Source organism: Rhinolophus sinicus, chromosome 2 (assembly GCF_057876585.1).
Source record: "Rhinolophus sinicus isolate RSI-liver-muscle chromosome 2, RSI-T2T, whole genome shotgun sequence".
NCBI lineage: Eukaryota > Metazoa > Chordata > Mammalia > Chiroptera > Rhinolophidae > Rhinolophus > Rhinolophus sinicus.
The window spans coordinates 173,285,363-173,306,024 of NC_142502.1; the positions used below are offsets into that span (position 1 = coordinate 173,285,363).

The 20,662-nt window shown below is 51.1% G+C and overlaps 1 protein-coding gene across 1 annotated transcript; it reads right to left on the reverse strand.

The window, feature by feature from the left end:
* Nucleotides 1-3,046: 3,046 nt before the first annotated feature.
* On the reverse strand, nt 3,047-18,741 carry SLC35F6 (solute carrier family 35 member F6). Its single transcript, XM_019735372.3, has 6 exons — nt 18,253-18,741; nt 9,714-9,786; nt 8,797-8,968; nt 8,301-8,513; nt 7,525-7,635; nt 3,047-6,253 (listed from the first exon to the last, which is right to left on the reverse strand). Exons 1-6 carry the CDS (start codon nt 18,327-18,329, stop codon nt 5,784-5,786), a joined length of 1,116 nt encoding a protein of 371 aa, XP_019590931.3. The 5' UTR covers nt 18,330-18,741; the 3' UTR covers nt 3,047-5,783.
* Between the last annotated feature and the right edge of the window lie 1,921 nt (nt 18,742-20,662).

Genomic DNA, 20,662 nt, shown 5'->3' on the forward strand with positions numbered 1-20,662 from the left:
GCCGATTCATTGCCGGCGTTTTTTAAAACCCGAATCCTGCGACTCCTAGTGGCTGCCTCCGGAGCAGAGCGACTGCAGGGAGGACCAATGAGAGCACAAAGCGAGAGATTAACGGCGGCTGTGATAGGAGGAGGAAGCGGGGACATGGCGGATCGACGGTGGAATCAGCCAATAGACACTTGGAGAATTGAAAATAGGCGGGAATTTTCCCTCTACGTGTTTATCGGGGATGCTGTCAGCTCCACGTCCTCGGGTGTCCTCTGGCGGAAAAAGGAAAGCTCGACTCTGGAGACGTAGATGGTGTGTTTGTAGAACGCGTTTCTCTAGACAAATCACTTTGCTCAAAGATTTTATGCTTTGCCTTATCAATCCTGAGGTAGCTTTTAAAGATGAGGAGGCAGGCCCACAGAGAATGTGACAACCCCACGCCATACCTGTGTCCCGTCCGGGAACACCCCACGAATATGACTCAAAAGCCAGTTTAACTGCATGAACATTATTGATTAGGGTCGTGGGACAGCCGGGATCCCGGTTCTGTCCGTAGGATCAGGCAGGGCAGGCCTCAGTACTAGTCTTGGGTCACACTCTCCAGCACTGTAATAGAATCGTCCAAGGGAAATGACCCCTCCCCTTCCTGTTGTGGACAGCCGTATTCAGATCAAATGTAGTTAGAAAAAGGGGGATTTTATTTTCTACGGTTTGCTTTCTTGCATTCTCTAAGTGTTCTATAGTTACCATGAACTATAGTCAGGAAAAACGTCATTGCAAAATTAGTGATTTCACGGAACCCTTGTTCACTATTAGTGGGAATGTAAAATGGTACAGCCCCAGGAGAAAACAGTACGGTAATTGGTCATAGAATTAGCATATAATCCAGCAATTCCACTTCTGGGTATATGCTCAAATGAATTAAATGCAGGGACTTGAACAGGTATTTAAACACTAATAGCAGTGTTATTCACAATAGCCAAAAATGTCCACATGGATGAATAAACAAATTGTGGTATATATACATACAATGGAATATTATTCAGCCTTAAAAAGAAAGTAAATTCTGACTCGTTACAACATGGATGAACCTTGATGGCATTATGTTAAGTGAAATAAACCAGACAGAAAAGGACAAATATTGTGATTCCACTTATATGAGGTGCCTAGAGCAAATTCCTAGAGACAGAAAATAGGATGGTGGTTGCCAGTGGCTGAGGGTAGGGGCATGGGGAGTTACTAGGTAATGGATATGGAGTTTCAGTTTCGGAAGATGAAAAAGTTCTGGAGATGAATGGTGATGGTTGCACAATAATGTGAATATATTTAATGCCACTGAGTACACTTAATGGTCAAAATGGTAAGTTTTACATTGTGTATATTTTACTGGAAGGAAGGAAAGAAAGACAAAGAAGTAAAGAGAAAAAGGGAGGAAGGAAAAGGAATGTTCGATTGAATCCAATGAGGTGTAGTCAAATCACAGAAAGATGATTGTTTTTCAGTAATCCAGATCATCACAGAGGCGAGAAGTCCAGCTACACCAGTCCTCAACACCCATTAATCAGACAAGGCAAATCTTCACTCATTAATTCTGTTTTAGACATATAGCTCCTATTTTGCTCTACTGAAGTGGAAAACAAGGTAGAAAAGAGGATTCTTTTTTCAGATTCCACACAGAAGAGAGATCATATGGTACTTGCCTTTCTCTGACTTATTTCACTTAGCATAATGTCCTTACACAATATAACATCCTACAACCAGGTCTCTAAAAAGTCAGAATCTCCTTCTTGGATGGTTCTTGTATGTATCCTCGCCACCATTTCCCTAGTTCAGACCCTAATTAATCAAAGGTGGTCTTACTGGCCTTTAGTTCTTCCTAATGCTAATCAAACCCATATAACCAAGTGATCTTCCCGAACAGCAATTTGGATCATGTTACTTCCTTGCCTAAAACTCCCCAGGGCATCCTACTGTCTACAGAGAGCCCTGACACCTCACCAAAGCCTAAAAGGCACAGCATCATCTGGGAGCCTACCCTGCTGTAGCCTTGTCTCTGGCCACTTCCTGTGTTGCATGCCTATTGCCAGCTGTACCAGTCTACTTACCTGTAGTTCTCAAGTACATCACCTTGTGACATACGTGTCTGCTTTTTACAAGCTGTTCCTGCTTCCTGGAATACTTCTTTCCCTCCTCCCACGCCACCAAGCCTAGAAGACTCCTGCCCATCCTTCCACACCCAGCTCAAAGGGAGCCTGTCTCTGCATTCCAGGCAGTTAGCCCATCTCCCCTGCACCTCATACAAAGGCCTCTTATTGCACAGCACGCTGTACTAGAATTTCATTACACATTCGTTTTTCCTGTTTCCTTTGATGGATCCAGTCCTTGGAGCACATACATTCTTGATAAAGTTTGTTGAATTCTTGGATAGAAATCTCTTATTACATTTTTTTTTTTTTTGACAAGAGTTCTTAATGAAGAAGGGTGATTTGTAAACTTTCGCGACTACATAGGGAGCTCCCTGCTGACCTCAGGTTTTGAAAGGATGTAGTCAACAAAAGGCCAGGGGGCTCTAAACCAAAGCAAATCGGAAAGAATGGTATCGATTGATAAGCAGGTCAAAGGGATGAACACATTTAGGGCTGCTGAGAACCTCTCCTTTTTATAGGTGGCCAAGGTCTTGAAAGGGAACATGACTTGTCCAAGGACAGCCAGTCAAGGCAGAGGCAGGGCTGAGGACACAGCTGACTCCTAAAGTTGCTTCTTTCCCCTACACCAGGTGACCCTTTGCTCCAGTCCTCAGCCTATCTTCATCAGGGGTCAGAGCTCTGACCTCCTGGAATGCTGTTTGCTTGTTAAACTATGCAGAGACCTTTGGACAAAGTGAAGGCAAGCAGAACCATTTGGCACGGTCCTACCTCTCTGTTTTGCAGGCAGATTCCTGATGAGAGGAGCCTGAGGCCTACTCCAGGACCCAGACAGGCAGTCCTGAAGGAAGCCCCAGCCCTAGGCTCCCTCAGAAGCACTCAGGGGTAGGGACTGATGAGTTCATCACGGTACAGATGGTTTAAATTACATTGTATTTGAACCAATGTTTACAGAAGTCTGATACCAGTCAATTCTTATTTGAGGGTTCAGCGCCTCTATGCCAAACTTCCACCATTCAGGCCCTTCTTACTCCACTCAGAACGGCAGGCCACAGCCAGGCATTCCCTATAACCCTCCAGACTCATTGGGAGAGTAGAGGTTCTTACCCTCCATCTACATAATCAGCACGACACAGCAAAGCGTCTCAAACTCACCCCCCAAAGGACAACAGGACAGAGTGAACACATCTCCAGGGTTTGGGATGGTATCTACTATCAGCATGAAATATTCTTGAGGCTTCTGTTTTATCCTCTATCACTATAATTGATATGAATTTTGCATTTTACTCCATGATGGTATTTTAATAAAACATTTCTTCCCCTCTCAGCAAAGCTGATACCATGCTGTGCTCAGCTGGGACTTCAGTGCCCCTGACAGACCACCCTGGTGGACAGTGGAGCTAAACATACACCCCACTGTGTGTTAACATTTATAGGCACCTGTGATTTATTATCTTATGTAATTTTCATACTCATCCTGTTAGGCTTTCCCATTTTAGAGATATGAAGACCCAAAGCCCCAGGAGGTAAAGCAATTGGCTTGAGTTGGTGGCAGGCCTGATGGGGCATCCCTCTCCTCAGGCTTTGCTACCCCTCACCACTGAAGTTCCATTATAATTCTCCCCAAAAGCCTTCCCAGTCCTCCATGGCAGCACTCAAATAAAGGCCAAGTGCTTCCCGAACACCCTCTTAAGCAGTTTGCACAGTTGAGTGCACAGGCTGGGCAGCCCATGGCAAAGGAACAGTCCTGGATTCTTCCAGATTCCTGGCTGCGTTCCCTGTGGCAGAAAGGGGTGGGCAAGGTCTGGGAACCAGGAACTCTGGCTTTGCCCGTCACTGGCTATATGACCTTGGGAAGTTCCTTCCTCTGAACAACATATGGTGGACTGGGAGAGTTCTAGGCTTTGGTACATCAGAGCTTTACGATTCAACAACATTCTAGACGCTCCGCCCAGGAACGTCCCAACCCTGGTGCTGCTTCCCTCATTTAAAAAATAGTCCTACTGCCAATTTCCCTTTTCTTTTTTCAAATAAAGCCTAAAACATTCTCAGGCCTCATTTTGAACAAGGCAGGTGTAGTCCCCGCCACCCTCACTCTCCATTTCCTTCTTCCCAGGACACACACCATGACCCAGAGATGCTCAGTGGCGCCTGGGGCTCAGAGAGGGTGGGATGCAAAGACCCTCTTCTCCCAGCAAACTTTAACCTGCTGGATTCCCACGCAGCCCGAGGGTTTTGCTCGTCAGGGATGCCTTCCCCTAGAATCTATTTTAAGGAAGGCATTTGGTATTTTGTTTTATGATTGAGCTGCCCAGGAAAACGGTCTGAGGCTCCAGAAACTGCCAAGGAGTGAGGAACGCTGGAATGAAGCGCCACTCAGCTCCCTGGAGTCCCTAATGCCAGTCCTCTCTCTTGGTGGTGGTGGGGGGAGTGTTACCGGGAAGACACCAGCACATAATGCTTCTATCCCAGCCACAGGAAATTTCCCCCAAAGCCCCCAGAGACCCACATGGTAGGTGGGACCACAGATTTGGAATCAGGCGAACCTTGCTGGGAACACAGGTTCCATGAGGAGGTCACTTAACCTTCTCTGGACCTTGATTTCCTTGATCTGCACCGACCTGTGCAGGTTGCTATGCCCGAGAATAGAAGTTCAGCACTTACTACAATCCTGGGATACCAGAACTACTCTGAGTGGCAGGATCCTGGTCAACCCACCACCCTGGAGGGTGCTCATGGAGTCAGGTTGCTGGTGGTGGGGCTGAGGTCCAGATGCGCTCTAGATCCCAGCCTGTGGCAGAATCACGTGGCTTGTATGGCCAGAGCCCATGGCAGGCTACCCCTCTTGCCAAACAACTTGTACTTCTGGGCCTCAGCTTCCTCATCTTTAAAATGGAAGGTGCAGAGTTCATAAAAGCTGTTATCAAGGGCTGCCTGGAATCCCCGTCACCTCTCCCAGGGCAGAGGACGTGTGAGCAAGGACATGGAACATCAAAACAGGCCTGGGCAGGAGGCACTGTAGGCAGAGGGGAATTTCCAATAATGGGCTATTACTCCTTTCCTAGGTTGGCCCACAGAGTGGGCCCAGCTGGGGGTGGAAGGCCCTGAAGCCACAGCGTCGATACCTTCTGCTTTGCAGAGCAGGACACCAAGGCCCAGAGAGACTAGGTAATGAATGGGCTGGGAACAGACACTGAGTTTGCAAAACCTAGGGCCCCAAACAAGGTTAGGGAATATCTTCCAAGTTTTCAAAACTACAATACTTAGTTCTGGTTTGAATTTGCTCCCTCACCTCTCTTTGTTGGAGAACCAATTTTAGCTTATGATTTAGAAGGAAATCTTAGGGTTGTTAGTTCCTGCCATTCCACTTGATGATTTAGCTTTAGGGCTGCCAGAGAGGTTTAGGGGGTTAGGGGAAGCTTGGTGGGCTCAGTCACTGCACTCACACCTGTGGGGGCTGGGAAGCAGCTTTCTGCAGGGGGAGGTGACAAAGGAGGACCCGGGTATTACATCCTGGGTATTCTGTCCTGGCGGTCTGTGGGGAGGAGGGGCCTTGGGGACAGGGCACTCTTGAGGCTCACCAGCCTGTGTGGCCTCAGCCTCAGGGCAAACAAGGTGCATCCAGGTGGCAGCAGAGGCCCCGCAGGAGGCTCAGCTGGCATCATTGATGGCAGTCCGAGAGGCACCCAGCAGTCTCTCACGCTCGCCCTCCTCTGCTGGGGGCCGGCCCCGGGACAGGCGGCTCAGCAATGGGCGGTGCAGCCCATTGTAGAGGGCAGTGCCCATCAGGAGAATGACAAAGCCGAGGATCTGCAGTGGGTGGAAGGCCTCCCAGCCCAGTGCCAGGCTCAGTGCCCAGATGACAATGGTCCGCAGGCTGTCCAGCACCATGCGGGTGGTGGCGCTCAGCTCCTTGGTGACGCTGATGCCCGCGAAGTTGAAGAAGGCAATGCTGCTGATGTTGCCCAGCAGCGCCAGCGCGATGAGTGGCTGCCGGCCCACCTGGCAGAAGGCATCCAGTGCATCCTCCAGCGTCCCACGGGGGCTTCCGCTGAAGGAGCCGGCCGGGATGTAGTACATGGGCACCAGCAGCAGGGAGAGGATCACAAAACCAAAGAGGCCTGCAGGAGAGGGGGAAGCTTGTCGTACTCTCTGCTCGGCCCTCGAGCTCCCAGCAAGGCCTCCCCTGATCTCCTGCCACCCCTTCCGAGTGGCCCTCACACCAGGACCTTTCTTTCAGGTACTGGAGCTGTCCGTCTCACCAGGATTTCTCTGTGGCTCTCTAGCTGCCCCATCTCCACGTTAATCTGTGATTTCTGACTGGACTAAGAGTAAGAAACACTTTTTATATTGTGACCAGGACATGTGTGCACAGGCACATGTACACACACGCACACTTTCACAAAACAATAGCCACCCTTACAATGTACAATGTTCTTAGACACTTTTAAATTCTAGTCTATTCATTTAAAAAAAGAATTGCTGGCTGTAACCATTGTAGTGCTCATGAGTGTGAAAAAACATGGCTCTCTAATCCAGTGGCATTGGTTTGTGACAAGGAGCGGGACCGGAATGTAAATTGATGCACTGCTTCATTCAGAAAGCCTTGCTAGGACAAAAAAAAAAGAGCAGAAACAAACACTACGCTTAGTGATGTCGCGGATGTGGTGATTAACATTCTGTGGTCAGCCCTCAGCTCTCTGTGGGCCAGGAAAAACGGTTCCCTTACTGATCCACAGGCCACACTTTGGTGGCACTGCTCTAAACCACCTGTTAGCTTCCTATTTTTAAAGCAAAATTTCGATAGTTACTTCCCTGCTCAAAAACCTTTGGTGGTTCCTCCCTGCCTGTCATTTAAACTCTAAATCCACTTGCCTGATGTTCAAGGTTCTCCAGGATATGACCTTGACCTATGCAATTCCTGATCATTTCCCCAACATCAAACCGATATCTCACCCAAACTATTCCTCACTGGTCTCCAAACTCATGTCCAGCTCCCCATGTCTTTACTCTGTTTGGAGTTCCCTCCTTCCCACTCTTCCTGTTGCAATTGCAACTCGAATGCCACTTCCCCTGCTCCAAGACACTCAGCCATGCGTCGCAGGCGAAACATCACTTGAGCACAAATGGCCTGAGCTGAGATGCACTGCTCGGTCCTTTCCTGCTGGTCGCATCTCTAGTGAGGCTTACCTGTCATTCATCTGCGTCCTTGTCCTCCCTGAGCTCCTGACCACATGCACAGCAGATATCAGAGTATATGGCAACACACAGGTGGTGGAGGGAGGAAGGAACAGGGAGCAGGATGCTCACCCCTCCCAGTGCCCGTGTGTGTGCATTCACGCCACGTGGCGCCCCGACCAGTGCCCTGCTCCCAGCCCCTGTGCTCACGTACCCTCAGTGCCCACTGCTCGCAATGGGTGCACGTTGTGCTTGTAGATGAACTTCTCCTCTAGCACCATCTGGATGGAGACAATGATCTGGGCCATGATGATCAGCAGGTCCCCTGTGGGAAGGATCAAGAGGGCTCAGGGTGAGGGAGGCAGGGACATAGCAGGGCCACGGGACGTTGGTGGCGGGGGGGTGGGGCGCCCAAAGTTGAGGGCTCCCATGGGGACATAACACGCATAGCCCTGACTTGTGTAGGCACCATACAGCTCACAAGGCACAGCCATGGCCGCCCCCATGCCTGATCTCCTGGCCCCTGAGGGGTGGGCAGGCTGGCCAGCCTCTGAACTGAGCTCCCACAAGGTCCAGAGGCCTGCACAATGGGGTAAGTAAGTCTTTTGAGAAGCACAGGCTCTGAGATAGACATTCCTGGTTTAGTTCTGCCTCTGAGTGACCAGGGTGGTCACTTCATTGTAAAATGGGCTGCACCGCTTCCTTTCTGGGCTTGGTGGAATCACTGTGATGACAAAGGCCAGTGCTGAGCACCAGGCGGGGCACTCGGTCAGCGCTCAGGACACTTGGTAAGCGCCTTCCCTACACTCTACCCATCACCTCGAGAGCAGGGGCATGTCCACAGCAGCTGGCCCCCACATGCCCTCCCCCAGGACTTGGCACACAGCAGAGCTTGTACAAGCTTGTTGAATGACTCTGTGCTGGGTTCCTAGAGAGGACAGGGCAGACAGAATAGGAAGGGCAGCCCTGGGACCCCCGAGCCGGCCACACCTGTGATCACTTCGCTGAGCTTGTGCTGGTCGTCATGCTTGCTCATAAGGTCCGCCAGACCCACGACCACCAGGCCTGCGATGGTTGCGAGGATGCCCAGCCACTGGCTCAGGGCCAGCCTCCGCCCCAGGAAGGCCACTGAGAACAGGCCTGTGAATATGATCACCGCTCCCCGCAGCATCTGGAAGCTGGAGGCGCTCGTCATGTTCAGGGCTGAAAGAGGACAGACACGATGTTAGCTCCTGAAGGCCAAGGCTGTCTGTTCGCTTCAGTGTCCTCAGGACTAAAGACAGACCTCCCACATAGTATGTGCTCACTAAATCTTGGGTGAGTGTGTGTGTGTGTGTGTGTGTGTGTGTGTGTGTGTGTGAAAGTCAATGGGAGAGGCGCAGGGGTGAGGTGAAGATGAATTGGGGGTAGGGTTGGCTGTTTCACCAGGGCCCCCCTTGGGTCATGGGCTTCATGGAGCCCTGCTCAGCCTGGCCTGGCTACTCACCCACATACATGATGCTGGTCCCAGTCATGTCACAGAGGGCTGGGGGCAGGAAAAGAAGGGGGTTGAAGGGCTGCTGGGGATCCATGCTGGCATCTAGGTGCCTCGCAGCTCTGCACCGGAGCAGGTAGAAGGCAGCCAGGCAGGAGAACTCCCCCAGGAACATGCCCACTGCCTGCAGACACAGAACCCTAGGAGTTTACAGCTGGAAAGAGGATCATCTTTAACAAAAATAATTTTGACATAACCTTTCCTCAGATAAGAGCCTACCTATAACCCCAACACATAAAACAGGCAAAAACAGAGCTGCTGTGCGTGGGAGGCCAGAGACTGATTCCTGGGTCTACTCCTAAGACTCTTGAACATCGTGACACAAACCCAAGGCTGTGTAGAGCCTGGTCTGAAAACCACCAATCTAGGCCAACCCCCGTTCAAGCTCCAGATGGAGAAACTGCAGTCCAGAGAGGTTAAAAAACTTACTTAAGGTCACAGAGCAAGTTGCTGGCAGAGCTGGGCCTGAAATTTGAGTCTCCCACTTCCCAGTTGAGCAATGAGGAGTCTCCTATTTATGGTGTCAGCCCTGTCCCAGTGGGCTCTGGGCTCCCAGTGGATAGAGAACAGGTTTTGCTATGAGGGTTGATGTTTTCCAAATGTATCCTGACCTGAACTTGGTGAGGGCTAGCCTCACGGTGTCCAGGCCATGACTGCTCACCAGGACTCACTCAGACCTCCCACAAAGGACTGTGCCTTCTACTCCCTTCCAGAGGCACTTATACCCTGGCCTTTGTTCTGGGAAGGGAGAGAGAGAAGCGGGTGGCTTTTCTGGGAGCAGGGGAGTACTCCATCCCTAGGTCAGAAAACAGCAGGGCACCTGGCCTGAGGCCCGGCAGATGGGAAGTGGGGAGGGACAGGGCCGATACCTGGAGGAAGGGATGCTGGAAGCTGTGCTCCTTGCTCCCTCCACAGCCCTGGGCCACGAAGTTGTCCGCCCACCTGCAGCAGCAAAGGAGAAGGTCAAACCCTGTAGTGAGGCGGGCTCTCCCACCCTGGTCCTGGTACCTTTAGACAAGCTTGCTCTTTTCAGTGCCAACAGGCTATACTTAGGAGACTCAGCCCAGAGTGGGACTCCCTCTCAACGGGGCCAGTTTCCACGGCAAGGAGTCATCATCTGGGACCATGGACAGAATGTGGGGGCCTGGGAAACTTTACATTTTCATGAACCTCTAACTGAAATTTAGCATTTCCTCAAATTATGAATGTAGCATCGCAATAGCTGCAACTTTGTCACAAAGAAATCACAACTATTCTCATTTTCACATAGGAGGCATTACAGATATTGTGAAGTACCATTTACACTCATCACTACTCCAAAATTATAGTAATTAGACTGAATGCTTATAATTTTACAAGGTATGGTCCGAAAATACGATGGATGTCTACATTAAAAAGTTTATTACAGTAAAAGGTACATTACCATGAACCCCCCTCAGAACACTCCCCCTCACTTTAAACACACATATCGGATCGTTCTTGCCACTTTCTGAAGTAGCTCTAGAAGTCCTCTTTTGTGGGCGTCTTTTAGTTGCGCTGCTGTGGCTGCCTCGATGTCCTGAATTGATTTAAAATGTTTATCTTCCATGGTCATTTTGACTTTGGGGAAGAGCTAGCAGTCGCACAGTGCCAGATCCAGTGAATAAGGTGGATGAGGACACACGTAATGTTTTTATTTGACAGAAACTGCCATACCAGAAGCGATGTGTGACATGATTACAGTGACTGCTGCCGAGTGCCATCCAACGTAAAGGCAGGGATCTTCAATATGGGAAGTGGCATGTCCAAACTTAGTCACAGTGTGTGACAAGTTTCAACTTGTCTGGTGCAGTCAGTCAGGTGTGAGCTACGATTGAGAAGGTGTATTTTAAAGTGAGCCATAAATCATTCTCCATCATGGCAACACTCTGTATCACACATTGTTTCTGGAATGTGGCAATTTCTGTCAAATAAAATCATTCCAGTGTGTCCTTGTCTACCTTATTCATTGGATCTGGCACCGTGCGACTGCTGGCTCTTCCCCAAAGTCAAAATGATTCAGGACATTGAGGCAGCCACGACAGCACAACTATAGACACTCATGAAAGAGGACTTCCAGAACTGCTTCAGAAAGTGGCAAAAATGATGGGATAAGTGTGTTCGAAGCGAGGGGAAGTATTTTGAGAGGGATTAATGGCAACATGTGTTTTACTGTAGTAAATTTTTTATTTATTTAAACATTCACCATGTTGTCCGATCACACCTTGTATCTGTTAAAAAGTGTATACACACAATTACTGTATCAAAAACTTGCTTTTAAAGGTTTTGATAACTTTATTTTAAAAAATTGGGTTTTTCTATAATCCTTGGTCTTTTATTTTCACATGTTAAAACATTACTTTAGGAAGTACATTTATTTGCACATTTAAAAACAACAGGATTCACCAGATTATCAAAGGGATCCATGGCACAAAAACATTAAGAGCCACTGGTCTCCAAGGTCACTTGGGCCCTGGGAAATGACCGCTTAACACAGACTACCCAGTCACCTTCATAAAACCTGAGGGCTTGGAGGGTCTTTCTAGCACAGACCCTAAACCAGATGGCAAGTACGTGGCACGAGTGGAGTGGCCTCCCAGCCAGCACCCTGGCAGATGGCATAACTGATTATGGCACGCTTCCCCACCGAGTCCAGACACAGGCCCAAAATCCTTTGTAGCACAGCGCGCTGGGCAGCTACTACCAACATTCTACACTGTCCGCCATTCGTGTGAGCTAAAGCTCCCATCCCTGAATTTCATTTTTGCTGGGTCTAGTATGATCTCTTTCATTGGAAAACCCTTCAGATATTGGGAGACTTTTCCACCTTCTGAATCGTCTCGTCTTCTGGCTAAACAGCTTCCTAACCTTTCACTTCCCTGGCTGCTGACGTCTGGAAGGGCTCCAATAGGCCCAGGACCTGAGCCAAAGGCATGTGACCTGGTGTGGACCGAGCCTGGCTAGATGGTGGCCCCTCCCTCACGCTGGGTGTCCTGGTTGGTTGACAGGACTTCAACTGTGTCCACCACGTCACACTGCTGACTCAAGTCAATGCAGACCCAGGCTGGTTCCTGTGGGCCACTGACCAGTTCCCTTCACAGCACCTCACACATAGGCAGTGGCCGTCTCTAAACTGAAAGAGCCCCCTGGGAGGGTCTGGGTGAGGCAAGTGAGCAAAACAGTGAGGTGAGGAAGAATGAAGAGGTGAAATTTTTACCAAAGGCACAGAGCCAAGTGAGCAGGTCCAAGATGGGAATTCCCAGGACTGGAGCCAGGGCTCCTCCAGGGGGTCGAGGGAAGTCATGCCAAGTCCATAACGCCAACCAGAAGCCTAGGACAAGGGCAGGTATGGAAGCCCCTTCCTCATCCTGGGGGCACACTCGGAGATTGGCAGGTTCAAGAAGACCCCCCAGATCTAGTGGTGGATCCACCTTCCAGAACCTTCCCCCGGACTACTTACTAGCTACACAGCTTACAGTAATGACAACTCACATCTGTATCACTTTCAGGTTCCACAGTCACTGTCACTTGAGAGTTGAGCTCAGCATCCAGCAACTTCCATATCTTTCAATCCCCTGCTTCTGGCACATTACTATACAGAAGCTCAAACATTCTTTGGTTGAATGAATGAGACTTCCAAAGCACACGGAGCAAATAGGCAGGTACTACAGTCCAGAGGCAATGTCTCCATGAGTCCTAATTTCCTACCTGGTATGAGGTGCCCTCTGCTGGTGGGACAAGCTGGGCCTGTCTTTCCCCAGGTTGGGCCCCATGTGGAGTGCTGGCTGTAGGGTTTGGTGTTGAGGTCCCTCCCCCTACCCCAAAGGGACGGCTTTGCTTTCTCCAAGGGGTGGGTCTGCCGGAACAGACTGGGGCTGGCAACGTTCCCAACTGGGGAAATGGAGTCTTTTTGTATCTGAGGGCCTGGGGCAGGCTTACAGCCCAAGGGATTGGGTGTCATTGGACAGGATATCCTGCCCAGCCTCTCTTAGACCTGGAAAATCAGGCCAGCAGGCACTTTGGGATGGAGTCAGGCTTCTCGTCCTGGCCCCGAGACAGACTTCGGTTCACAGATTTCAGCAGGCACAGAAGGACCCCCAGTAGCACAGAACAAGAGCCAAAATCCAGCCCCAGTTCATCTGGGGATGACAGCAATGACCCCTAGGGTGGGATACCACTTGCCTATTTTTACAAAACATGTCACTAGCATGTTTTTATAAGTGTAGGATTCACTAAGTACTGACTTTGTGCCAGGCCTGTGCTGAGCACTTCCCGTGGGTTGTTGGTTTTAAGCCTCTGAATTAACAAGGATCCTAGTTTACACCTGGGGACTTCAAGGTGCGGGGCGGAGGGGTGGAGAGAGGTGTGTTCAGGCTCACACAATCAACAACAGGCAGATCTAGGCCCAAACCCACGTGCTTGAACTTACATTCAGAAAAGGCAGCAGGATACATGGAAAACTCAGATTGAGTCTCACAGGCTGGACAAGTTATAGTGTTCTCATCTATAAAATGGGGATCATAGTGCCGACACTGATGAATTGTCAAAAGTAATCAATAAGATATGTAAGAGCCGGTACATGGCAGGCAGTCAATAAAAGTTCTCTTCTGCCCCTTCTCCCTCTTGCCCCTCTATTGAGCAGGAGACGTCTCCCTCTGTGTTACGTCGGTGTGGTCCCAGCTCTGCTCTAGCTTGAAAGCTGGGAGAGCATCCGTTCTCCGGGACCTACCCTGCTGGCTGAGGCAGCGGCAACTGGAAGGACCTCAGGCTACTGCCCCTGCAGTTCCAGAGCCACGAAGTGCTGCAAGAGGAGCAACTCAGCCATCATCTCATGAAGCTCCTTATTACACAGACGAGGAGCCCAGGGACCAGAGATGGCTGAGGGACACAGGGCTCATCACGTGCCCAGAGGGCGGGTACCCAGGAGTTTCCACTCCAATTCTGTGCCCCCTTCCTGGACACTTGAGCTTCCCTTATCACCTTCCTACTTCCATTGCTTCTCATTCCCCTGGCTGAGGTGGGGAGGGGTCAGCACTGCAGATGGGCCCTCCATTCTCTGTAGATACTATATCCTGGGGAAAGCCATGGTCTCCAGAGCAGGAAGCCTGTGGGGACCCACCAGAGTCAGGCTGAGGCCTCATGAGGAGGTTCTCCTCCCCTGCTGGTAGAGGCGGCTTCTTTTCGAGTTCCCTGGGCTTGCTGGGAGTGGGGGTGGGGCGAGTCACTCTGCATGGCCTTGCCCAGTCAAACTCAAAACTCAGCATTCTAAGAGGTGAGCGTATCTGTGTGTGGGCCGGGATGGCGGACTGAGACGGAGGAAGTGGCTAATATGGCTGCCTCAGACCAACTGGTTGGGTGTCCATTCACCACAGAATCTCTGCCATTTCCTCTTTCATGCCTGGCGTGTCAAGCCCAGTCAGTCAGTTCCTTTCTCCTGCAGTAGGGTCTACAGAAGGGCCACAGGACTTCTCCACTCTCTGGGGTGTCGCAGCAGGTGGCCCTGGCTCATGTGGTGATAAATGAGGATGAGCCCACTCATCTATAAGAACAATCTGAAAATCTTCCTCAGTCGATCCCACCTGTGTTTGGGGAGAAGGTGGGGGAAGTCACACCTATTTTACAGGTAAAACTGAGGCTCGAAGAGGCCCAGTGACTCATCTAATCCCACAGTTTCCAAGTCTCCTGCTCTTTGATTTCAGGATTTCTTTAGTTAGTCCCCAGAATCCCTTTGAAGCAATTAGCTCATGCCAGCTCATGGAACCCAAGGGTGGGGGCAGCCACCAAGGCAAAAGTTAGAGCTGGCATAGAAAAGACAGTGAGAGTATTTCCCTAATAGAAGCTCAGTGGTCCCAAACCTCCTGTCACTTTCTTGGCAGGGCCCCTGGAACCAGCAGGCCTGACTGTTGGAGGGAAGTCACCCTCAAGGCCTCTCTCTGGCTGGGTGAGCTTCGAAGCCTGCAGATGTTTAAGAGGGTATCTGAGCCCTATTTAGTGAGTGTCTACTTGACCCTGGCTCTTTACGTGCTGAACCCCACATGGATTCAGGAGAACGGGGCTCCGAAATGGGCACGACCTCATGGACAGGCTTTAGGCAGACAGCTCTAAGCAGTGCCGAGGAGGGCAAAATGTTTGGTCTCCAGGAGACGCACCAGCAGAAAGTCCCGGTGAGGGGGTGAGAGCAGCCATAGAAAGAAGAAGGAGCCACGTCACAGGAAGGGCCCTCTGCCAAGACCCAGGGACAGGGTAAAGGGCAAGCCTGCTTGGTGGTTTTCTCTCTCGTGGGTAGTGACGCCCACCCGCATCCCAGCCAGGGCAGCCCGTCTCCCCAAAGCTGCTGAGTGGGCAGAGCGGCCTCTCCAGTGGAGAGCTGACCTGTGATGCTAGCATAGCCGGCAGCACATGCTCATACCCACTTCCTCATCCACTGTCTATCGTCTGCCCAAGAACCCGGGGAGGGAAACATTATGCTCACCTTACAGGCCAAGAAACTGCAAGAGGTGACTAGAGACTCTAAACCTGAACACTGCATGGCTGCTGGCCCCAGGGGGAAAACAAGCAGGTGACAGCAGGATCCTGTGGGCTGGGACAGAGGCTTCTTGCCCAGTCCCAAAGGGAAAGCGCTCTGAAGGCAGATGCCACTTATAGGATGATACCTTTCATGGGCACACACTGGTCTGTGCTTGTCTGGGGAGATGTGAGAGTAAATCCCACGGAAGAGGGACTTTTGGGGTACTGCAGCTAAAAAGGAAGAGGACGGGACTAAAATGCTGAGACCTAGGTTCTAGTTCCTGCTCTGACCAGCTGAGTCACAAAAAGAAACTTGAGACTTGGACGGTGCATTGTGGGGATGGATGATTTCTACTTTCTAACAACTCCAAGTGCCCTGAAAAATGACTAGAGAAGCCCCAGTCCTCATCCCACATAGGTGGGTAAGAGCACGGATTCTACAGCCAGGTACTTAGGCTCAAATGTAAACTCTGCCACTTGGTAGCTGAGTCGAACTTGGGCAGAAAAGTCCATCTTTCCATATCCCAGTTACCTAATCAAAGGACAATGAGTTTATGTCCCTCATAGGGTGGTGATGAGAATTCATTAAATTAACACATGAAAGGCGGCCAGAGCAGGACCGGGCATGTGATGCTCGATGTGTATTAGCTGATTAGCAGTTGCTGTAGTCACATTCTTGTCTGTCTGTCCCCACCAAAAGCTGCAGGTCAGAGTGTGATTTTAAACTGATAATTCCCAGCAGGAGGTACACAGCCACTCTCTCAAGCTCTTTCTCTTTGAGAGCGTTCTTCTCAATCTGGCCTTAGAACACTATTAGGGTCCAATTCTGGGGTCCATCTTAGGTCGGGAGGCTCCCGAGCGGCCCCTCATCAGGCTACAGGGTAGGAGACACGATCAAAGGTTGGGTCCCCACCTGGGAGCCTCTTTCCTGCCTTTCAGGCAACTAGCCAGGGTTCAGCCTCCCGGGGCTGAGGATCACCTGGCTTCCTACCTGACCGGTTTGGAGCTTTTTAAGGAAGGAACTGAGTCAGCACAGTTTACCCCAGTAGGAACAGGCAGTAGCAACTCTCCTTGGGGACAGCAGCCCTGGCAGACCTCTAAGCACTTGACTTGGGTCTTGGCTGGAGCCACAGATGGATGGGAAGTGATTTGTTCTGCTGCGTTCAGATCCTAACTGAGGTGGGGGCCCTCTGGTTGAGTCTCCTTATTATAACTAGGGCTCAGCCAAAGGAGTGACCTTTAAGAGGCCATAGGGCCTAAGAGACCAGCACAAATCAGACAATCATAGCTGGGCAGAGCCTAATGAGACAGGCGGGCCCCACCCTGAGCTCTACTTCCTTTGGAGAAGGGAAGACATTGTGATTGCCAAGTGTGTACACATCTGTCTCCTCTACTTCAGATTCTAAGCATCTCAAAGGCAGAAGTGACTCTTAGTCATTTCTGTCTCCTTCCCTGAGTCCAGACAGTGCCTCACTCACTGCAGGTACCTTTTACATGTCTGATGAACTGAATAGGATACTTCTTTCCCAGGCCTCTCTTTTGGGGCATTTCTCAGATCACTGATGGAGTGTGCTAGGAACAAATACCTCAAAATTGAGTATGACTAGCCCTCCTCCCAGGGGGGCTGAAGCATAGGGCAGAGGTGAGTGGGATGACTTCCTTTTGCTCTGGAGCCTGGCAGGGCCGAGGTGGAAGTGAGGTCGGATTGGGGACCACAGAAAAAGGCCAGGCTCTGGGTCCTGGGGCTCTTAGGTGGTGCAGAGCGGCAGGAAGGTCCTGCCCTTGTGTGGGGGCAGAGAAGGAGGCAAAGAGCTGCCAAGAGAAGGGGCTGCTTCCTGGGCATTTGTTGTCGCCCATTACAGAGAGGAGGCTATGCTAGGTCCATTAGCCTCACGACAGCCCTGGGTCCTCAATCTTCAACCGCCTGGGGACTGTCCTCACTGTCCCACGAGCACCTCACCCTCATACATCATAGCTCAACTGCCCACCTGCCCTCCCTGTCTGGGTCAATGACACTTCTGCTTTCCCAGGCAGAAATCCTGGAGTGATCATTGTCTCTTGATCCTGTGGGTCAGGCCTTGGAACTTCATTATGCACCTGGTCTCTCTCACCTGTCCCTCCCTTTCCCACCTCACTGCCCACTACTAGTTCCCCTCATCCACTATGCAGCTGCCTTGGAGTGGTTTTCCCTGCACCAAACTACTCTTTACCTTGACTACCAGGTTCATCATACAACTTTTAACATGTCACTCCCTGCTCAAAAGCCCTTCTTTGATGATGGGATAAAAATCAGGCCTGGGCATTTCGTGCTTCCACTTCTATCTGGCCTTGCTGTTCCCTGCCTTGATGTCCCCTCCACATGTAGAAATCCAGTTGTAACCCTTCCTCCACGAGGGGCTGATGGGGCAGCCGCGTCTCTGCCGCCACAGCACTCCATGCTCACTGGTCACTCGGCCTGCATGGCATCTATTGTAGCTGGCATGCACAGCATGGGAGCCTCCCCCCACCCCTGCCCATAGCTCCTGGGGGAGTGGGGCGACGCCAGCATTGGAAGGAATCCGGGAAGGACCAACGCTCCGGTTTAAAGATGAGGAAACTGAGGCGCACAGACGGAAGGTGTCTCTCTGGCATCAAGCACACAGTGAATCAAAACCAGGGCTCGGGTGCCCCAACCTGGGCACTGACTCGCTCTGTATTTCCCCGGGCCTCGCACCCCTTGGGTGGTCCGTGAACCGACCAGAGAAAATGGTCAAGCGGGTGAAGCCGGGAAAGGAAATCTAAGAAGGGGGGAGGGCGAGGAAGGTGCGCGGGAGACGACAGCTCCCGCGTGGGCTGCGGCAGGCGGGGCAGAGTCCCTCCCCTCCCGGCCGGGCCCGGACTCACTTTGCCGATAGTGTGTTGATGGAACCGGTGACCAGCATAAGCCCGGCCAGGAACAGCTGGTACTTGGTCCAGGCCATGGCGGTGGAGGTGGGGAGCGCAACACTACAAGGGTCCCCGCGACCTCCGCGATCACTAGAAGCAGCAGCCCCTGACCCGGTCACCCGAGGGTCTCGGGTGCTAGCGCTTCCGGGCCGGGCGTCACGTGACCCGCGCTGGCCTCGCCCCGCGCCGTCGTGCTCCGCCTCCCGGGAGGGTGTCGGCCCTGGCAGCTAAGCTCGCTGAGCAGAGGTGCCCGCACGCTCCAAGTCCGGAGCCAGGCGTGCTGGTTGCTCCCCATAGGATGCCAATGGCAAGTCACGGACCGAGGTCTCCCCATTTGTAAAAGGCACCCATGGGACGATGCAATGAAGATGCATCGTGGATGTTAGAGCGTTTTGTAAACCGTTGAGAGGTTGAGTTGAATGCTGTCAAAGGCAAACTACGAAGTGCACATATAGGGCGTGGGAACCTCCTCTCCACATGGTACCCAGAGAACTCCCGGGAGGCCTAGGACGTGTCCTTAGGGATCCCAGCCCACAGTGTTGCTCACATCTTACAGAAGAGTGGTGTAGGAAGCTAGTTCCTGCTTCCCGGGAGACCGTTTTTATAGATAAGGAAACGAAATTGAGAGAAGCCAAGTGATTTGCTTATGATCATGCTAGTGAGTGATGGGGTGGGGGTATGCACTCAGATTCTTCAGTCTCCCCCAAATCCATGCCTTCAGCTCAGCCCCTCCACGAAGGTCGCCCCACTGCTTCTCCGTGGATTCCCCAGATGCTGCTAGGAGGCAATCACTGTAGAAAGACCCAGGTTTGTTTGCAAAAGCTTTCTGGCTTTTACAATTCTACTCCTAGTTCTCAGCCCTTAGCTGCACTCTGTTCTCATGTCCAGGTCTCCAGTCTGCACGCCAAGCCATCACATCACAGACTGGAACCCAAGGCCTTCCAGGAACTGCTCAGACCCAGTGGGCACATTTTCCCCACCACTGCAGATCTTTTTACTAAAGGTGCAAAGATGGACTTGCCTACTAAGTCTTTCTGCTTACCCTAAGACTGCCTTGAACTTGTGAAAATGACCAGTGTTGAATTAGAAAAACACTCAAGGTATTACACAGACTCTTTTATTACAGGAAGTCCTGACAGAGTAGATGTATAAGTGGGGTTCTGGACAAAATGTAGGAGGTCACCTGATAGACAGGGGAAGGGGTTTCCCGCAGGAGGGAATGGCACAGAGGTATGAGTGGGCATGGAGTGTATCTGACCCACACACCATCTGGGAATTCTCCTTCTCTGGCGCCTGTTTTTATAAGTCAATGGGGAGACGGGAGACTCAGAGGAGGCTTCTTAAGAGCTTCTTGTCCAAAACACCACTAGTTTCATGTGATTTAAAAGGAATTAATTCAGTTATCCAAAAATTTTTACTGAGATTCTTGGGCCTGTAGAGATAAATGAAACACAGCGTCTGTGCCAAGGGGCAGGCTGGTGCAGTCCACACAGCAGGATGGCCCCATCTCTAATGGAAACAGTTCCTACAGGGCACAGTGACACACTCAGTGGGGCTCTGGACCATTTTCCCCACATGTGTCCAAGCCAAGGGTACTGTCTTGAAGTAAACATTACTAATGATCAATGGTGTCACCAGTCCGACATGATGTCACTAGCAGCACAGTCTTTGTCTGTCTCTATAGTCACATCATAAAATGAATTGTAATTTATCACCATGTTCTGACCACTCATCAAATTGCTGTCCCTGGAGCCCAGGAGACAGGAGGGTTTATTTGCAAAAACACTTGGAGCCCACTAAATGCCAGACCCAGAGCCAGACATGACACCCCTAAAGACAAGCGAGACAAGGTCCCTGCCTTCAAGGAGTTCAGGATTTTACAGAGGAGAAGGGTGAGCTCATGGGTAACCATGCAGCAACCTGAGGATTTGTAAGAGGCAGAGGGAGCTGGGAAAGAGATGGGTTCCTCAACAGGAACAGGAGAAAGGGCGTGACAGTGACAATCAGAGTTGTCCTGGATCAGGTGCCTCATCTGTGTCCACTTGTGCAAGGTGGTTGACCACCGTGAACTCAATTTTCACAGCAGCTCTGTGTGCTGGACTTCAGAGGTGATTTGAGCAGGGGCTTGAAGGAGAGGCAGAATTGCTCCAGGTGGAGAAGGGGTTCATCTGGGGCAAAGGCCACCCTGGGGTAGTCCTTGTGGACACCATGGGGTTGGCCAGCCAGCCCTCATGCTGGGAAGTGACCTTCAGTGAGGCTCCAGGTCTCTGCCAGCCTGGCTCGACTGGGCTTTACAAGTGAAAACCAGGGTTGACGTTAATGTCACAGGTAGTAGCGAGCCTGAAGTCAGAGCCTCAGGATATGGGAA